The sequence below is a fragment of the Microtus ochrogaster genome, unplaced genomic scaffold, assembly GCF_000317375.1.
Source record: "Microtus ochrogaster isolate Prairie Vole_2 unplaced genomic scaffold, MicOch1.0 UNK5, whole genome shotgun sequence".
Classification (NCBI taxonomy): Eukaryota; Metazoa; Chordata; class Mammalia; order Rodentia; family Cricetidae; genus Microtus; species Microtus ochrogaster.
The window spans coordinates 1935832-1942147 of record NW_004949103.1 but is presented as its reverse complement, the minus strand read 5'-3'; the positions used below and the strand labels follow the sequence as shown (position 1 = coordinate 1942147).

Below are 6316 nucleotides of genomic sequence, written 5' to 3'. Positions count from 1 at the left end.
CTGATAATTTCCTCTGTTTCCTGTGGGGGCTCCTGACATGCATCTCTGATAAGCTCTGTGTCATTGGGTTACAGACCATACCCCAGAGCCAGAGCGCCCTGGGGGCCTCTGTGGCCCAGCGCTCAGTCACCCTCTCAGTTTTAAACACTGAAGAGTCCCTTCATTCTCCAGCAGCACACCAGGACTCCAAACTCTGAGGGCTCGCTTACAAACAGGCTCAATGACTCAGTGGCCAGCCCTGGACAAGGGAGGGTGGGCCCTACCTTCTCAGAGCTCGTACAGCTCCAGGAACCCCCACAGACTGAATGCCCGTAGGGAATACTGTGTTCTCACAGCTGCCCTGGAGCCTGGGTCCCATCTCCAGATCCAGTGCAGTAAGACCCTCCATCACCTGTGATAAATGGCTGGGATTCACCCAATGCCATGAGTGGGTTGAGTGGGCCTCTGGGTTTGCCCATGTCCCGAACACCACCACATCTCTCACCACAGTCCCCAGGTGCTTGGACACAATGGCTCTGGATCCAGATGTCAAGCCTGGTAGTAGGTCCTAGACTTAGCTCCTGCTTGCGGCCACCATGCTCCCCACTGGGCATTTCCTCCACAGTGTCGCTCAAGTTACTGACTACAGCCCCTGAGGCAGGCGGGGCCTCCCTGGGTTGGTTCCCACATCTGTTCTGCTCTCTGTCCACTAGCCAGCCATCAGCTGACAGGGTACCTGTGGAGGCCCCGAGAAGCCTGTAAGGCACCCTACTCCTCTCTACAGGACCTTTGACCATCTCCCCAAATCCTCCACAGCCCACACCAGCCCTCCCCTCACCACCTGTCTCCTTGTCCCACACTGGGCAGCAAGCAGCTACTGCCCAGCTTACATAATCCCTACACCTCTCAGAACTCTACAAAGGGATTTTAAAGCTAGTCACCTCACCTAAGATTCCCTACATCTCCATGGAACCTCCACTGGAAGAGTACACCTGTGTTCTGAGGGCTCCCCGAAAGCAGTTTCCAGTTCAGGGGACTGGTTTCTGTTCCCAGCACTTGGCACAGAGCCGGGAGGTAAGGAGGTAGTGACAGTGTCTACTGAGTTAAATACTCAGGTCCACATACCAAAAATATGCCCAAGGATCCTCTAAAGCAGAGGGATTTCTCGTGTAGAGCCCCTCCCACCTGTCTGGTGGCCTCTGATGTCCCTAGAAATGAAGACTCAGGCAACTCTGGACGTCTTGGGCTGCACTGTGAGCCACGGTCAGGAGGACATGAGGCTGGGCCACACAGCACAACTTTATTAAAACACAAACGAGTCCCGCCAATGGGCGCCAGTCAATGGGTACATACTTACAACAGTAGAAAAATCAGTTTGTAAAGCAGAAAAGTTGGATGAAGTGACTACAAAATGAGGGAAATGGGCTGAAAACTAGGGTTCTTTTCATTGCAAGTCTTTCTGCATAAAAATTTTTACTTTCTGAATTAAATACATTGAATTGAACAATCAAAATATATTTACAGTCATTTCAAATGGGCTACCAACATAGTTAACTAAAAAAAAAACCTTTCTCTTTGCTTTGCCTGTGTCTTTCCAAGATTATTTTAAATATGACTTTAGTTTTTTTTTAAAAAATACAATAAGGAAATAATTACATTCATAACGTGAAAACATTTTACAACTTGGAGCCACGAGCAGTTTATTTGGAATACCTAGAATGTAAAAATGGGTTAAAATGGAAAGCAAACCATTGTTAGAAAATCAATTAAAAACATTATCACATTAGAAACACCTTTGGTCCCTAAGAAGTATGAATTGAAAGGATAATCCAATCTGGTGTGTGGGAAGTAGAGGTTTCCAAAGCCAGTACAGTTCCCAGCTACTGGCAAAGGGTGTCCCTTAAAAAGAAGGGGCGGGCTTCCCACACCAGTGACGTGGCCACACATGGCTTCGGCCTCTTCCCGGGGCTGAGCTGTGTGTAGACAGCACAGGAGTGTTCTTGTTATCTTCAGTCTATTTCACAGTAGAAAACCTGCCCTCTGGTGTGGCTAGTAGTACGTCAGTGGGGACAGGACCCAGACATTCAGTTAATTTAAAAATATGTCATGGATTTGAAATGTTTCTGGTTTAAAATGACTTTAGAAGAAGGAAGGAGAGGAGGAGGAAGATGGCAGTCAATCATTTTGATGTGGCCACACCCAGGGAATGGACCTTGGAGGTATCCTGTGTGCTGGTGAGGTTGGGTGTGGGTGGAGGACTCACATGGCTCAGGTTTCCCCAGAGGGTGGCACAGGGTGGTTATCAACAGCAGGGGAGGCTTCTCCCTTGTCTTCGGGAGGAGAGATCAGGGGCACTCCTGCTGCTGCCTGCATGTGAATTATAACAAGGGGACTGCCAGCCCCACACAGTGGATGCTAAGCCTTCCTTAGTGGCCTAGGGGCCTGGGATATTGCTTTTCAAAGTGGGTTTTCCAAAAGTGCCAGTTCTCCAGTCCATCAGTGTGGGCTTAGCGACAAAGAAACAGCCAAGAACAAACTGGGAAAGTGGCTGAATGAGGGGGATAGCTGGGCGAGGCAGCACCCAGTACCAAGGCATGCATAGGGAAGAGACAAGATACTGGCACGAGGCAGGAGAGCAGCAAGGATTCTGGGAGATTCTGAGTGCAGCGGGTCCATACCCAGCTCACAGTTCATCCTGGCTGACCCATGCTCACCCTTGAAAGAACACTGGTACATGAGACTGTGTGAGAGTGAGGGTTCACACCCGTGCCCCAGCCAGGGACCACAGCAAGCCCACAGGCTAGCATGATATTTGTATACAAAGGGATAGTGAACAGACACAAAAGTGGGGGGACTATGAAAGCTGGTGACATCTTGCCAAACTGTGACAAAAGTAGACCCCAAGAAACACTATGGCCTTGGACAAAGAGGGATCCCAAAAGGTGGGGCACCTCCCATGGTCCAGAGGACCCAACAGCTCACAGAAGGAGGATGGCTCGGCCCTCTGCCCACCTGGTTCCACACGAAGCAGACCTATGCCATGGATGGCTGGGGTCATGCCTGTGGCTCTGGGAGGGTCACAGAATGAGAGCACTGAGCATCCTGACCGGATGTCTCATGGGTGTCCAATATGTACATATATAAATTAAAACTATATTTATTGAACATATACAAATAAATAACTTATTTTGAAGCAAATACTTTAAACTATCTTTCTGACCAAATCTAAGAACATTAAGGGGGAACACAGGACAGTAGAACCCTGTGTTGGGAGCCTTGCCTTCCCTGGGACCTACTTTAGATGGCTCAGTGGAACTTACAGGATCCATGAGGGTAGAGTGAATTACAAGCCTAGGTTTCTCAGCACAAGACATAAACACCAGGACCTGGAGCTACTGTGTTCATCAGGACAAACCCATCTGGCATATTAGGACATGGTGCTCTCCTAACATCCCTGCACCATTACAGACGTCCCTCTATGCTGGCCAGAACTGGATGTTAAATTGGGCGTATTCTCCTTGTTTTGGTAACAATCAAAGCCTGGCACAACTTTACTGGCAAAGCAGGCTGCCATCAGAGTGGCCAAAATCACTGCTCTGAGACCCACAGGCAACAGATTATGGCAGGTCTAACTCTTTCCTCTCAGAGCATCAATGTCATGTGACGTGAAATGGTCACAGCTCCCTGTGATGACCCAAGGGCTCCCATAGTTGCTGCTCCGTGAAAAGGCTACATTCCCTCTTCCTGGTCCTTCTCCACAGTTCCCTGGCAGAAACTAGTCCACACAGAATCCTAACTGCCCCGTGGAGGAAGGCACGAGAGTGAAGCACCGTAGGACAGTTGAGGAGGGAGGACCTCTAGCTGAGCAGCTTAGACGTCTGGTGTGGTGTCCCTGTCCACTGGTGACCACCTTGCTGCTCTTTGGTGACTCTAAGACAGCTGCATCAGGGCTGAAGCACGGAGCATAGACCCTAACCATGAAGGCTGCCCAGAGAGCAAGCCCAAAAGGCAACTCTACAGAGTGCCTGGGAAACTTTCCTCCTGTGTGTGCTGAGGACATTCTGCACTGGAGTGGGAAGGCTTGCCTCCGGCATCACATCACCAGGTTCTCAGTCTCGGGAATAAGCCCATTGCCTGTGTATAACTGGCCCCGAATTAGTCTGCGGGGATGGCTAACTCCCCCTCACTGCCTTCAACTTCCCATGGTGGAAAGGTCTGGACAGTATCCTGGAAGCCCAAAAAGCCAGTTTGACTCTCAGACCCCTAGGATAGAGAGGCTAGACCCATCCGTGAGCTATAGGCTGGGCATATTGAGCAAATGAACTATCCAATAAACAGTGCACAGAGGTAGGCAGGGGAGTGGAGGAGACCCACCTAGTCAGAACCTGGGCACAGGAGGGCACCTGTGAGCCATGGCTTCAACTATAAAGGGGAGGGAGGTGCTCTGGAAGGATCTGTCTCTGTTCAAAGGTGGTCAAGACTTGACTATGGGTTCTTGAACCTGCTCTGTTTCCAAAGGAAGCTCCAGCCCCGACTGTTAGATCTACAGGCAGATGGTGACCAGTATACCTCTTGGGCTGAGGAGTTCCTGCCTGGCAGTAGGGGAGGTAGGGGTCTCAGGTCAAGGTGAAGGGGCAACTGCTAGCCAAGGACTGAAAAGCTCAGTGCTGCCTCTCAAAATACATCATAAAATGGGAAACAGGGCCTCTGAAAAGTCCCTAAACTCTAAGCTTAGCACGTGATAAAAAGGGACATTTTCTTTAAAAGAAAACATTAGCAAAAAGAATGACTTTTCCATCCTGGTAACAAAAGTGTCTGCCCCCAAACAAAACCAAACCTTAAAAATCACTTCTCAGCACTATTCCTCATGGCTTTACCTCCAGTGACAAGGGGACAGGCGGAGGGGGGTGCTGCAGAGACACAAGGAGTTCATGCTACTGTAGAGCAGGACTCTCTGGCAAACAGGATGATGTATGGACTCTGGCCGCACATGGGGAAGGCTTGGGCCACTCCATCTCCCAGGGGCACATGGTCCATGGCTGCAAGCTAGGGTTGAACTGAGAGCCTCAGAACCATACCTGCCCCGTCTGCCAGAGGGTACTTCAAAACAACTTGTCAACCCCTTTTGTTTCTGCTTTCTAACAAGCAAATTTGGACACCAAAGTCTTAAAGTAAATTTTCCTAAAGGGCACTGTCATACAGTAGAGAGCGTGCACGCACGCTGGCCAAGGGTCAGCGTCAGACTCAGTCCAAACTTCTGAAGTCATGCTCAGGCCACTTTGGGAGGCACATGTATGAGGCTGGTGGCAGTACGCAGTCTCTGTCTGGGTGCGGCTGGCCTCCCTCTATGTCCCATTCTTCAGCTCCCACTCCTGGAGAAGAGAGGTGTGTGAGTACAGGTGATTTGATCCTGGCCACCACAAGCCACCATGGCCCTACACAGTGTGGGGGCTCAGTAACAGACAACAGAAGCAGGCTCCCCCCTGAACAAAATAATTGTACAGTACATGCACTTCTGTGTAGCCAGTCAGAGATAAACACAATCCAAGTACCCGGCAGGGGCAAATAGGGAATTGTGGCCTCTGGACACGGGACACTCATCAAGCTGAACAAGGAAGGGAATAATGACTCCCATCATGGATCTCCAGGATACCATGTATTTAAGGACTTCATAGGACCTGAGTCTAGTTATGTGCAAGTTAAAGATAGTCAGGTTCATAGAGACAAAAAGTACCATGGTGGGTACCAGAGGCACGGGAAGAAGGCAGTGTTGGTCTATCGGGGACAAAGTCTAGGAAGATGAAGTTCTGGAGGTGATGCCAATGAGACACACACTTGGAAATGTTCAATAGATCAGGACAGCTTTGCTTATTTTACCAAAAGAAAGTCAAAGTTGCAAAGTGTGGATGGATGGGTGGGTGGATGAGTGGGTGAATGGATGTGAGGATGGGTGGGTGGATGGATGGATGGGTGGGTGGATGGATGGACGGATGGGTAGGTGAATGGATGGGTGGATGGGTAGGTGGATGGGTGGGTGGATGGGCGGGTGAATGGATGAATGGGTAGGAGGAGTGGACACAGTAGCTACCAGGGGTGGCAGCAGCCCCTAAATGCTATCCTTAGACATGGTTCTCTCAGCACCTATTCTCAGTCACCATGGAGATATCTGGCCAGGCATATCCCTCTAAAGAACCGAGCCACCAGCCAAGTCTGCAGTACCCCATCCCCCACACTCCACCCCCTTGTGTGTATTTCTGTTTTTGCCAACAGCTCCATTAGGGTTCTTATTTCTGCCAATGCGGTGCCATTAGTCATTAATTACACTTGAACCCTTGAT

General features: G+C 49.9%; 1 protein-coding gene across 3 annotated transcripts in view; it reads right to left on the bottom strand.

The window, feature by feature from the left end:
• Window positions 1-1214: 1214 nt before the first annotated feature.
• Afap1 (actin filament associated protein 1) overlaps window positions 1215-6316 on the bottom strand; it is a 119771-nt gene continuing 114669 nt past the window's right edge. For all 3 annotated transcript variants that reach the window (XM_005365934.2, XM_026788657.1, XM_005365935.2), the window contains one exon: window positions 1215-5351. In XM_005365934.2, coding sequence (XP_005365991.1) covers window positions 5325-5351 — 27 coding nt within the window. In that variant the 3' untranslated portion in view covers window positions 1215-5324. The remainder of the gene's footprint in view (window positions 5352-6316) is intronic.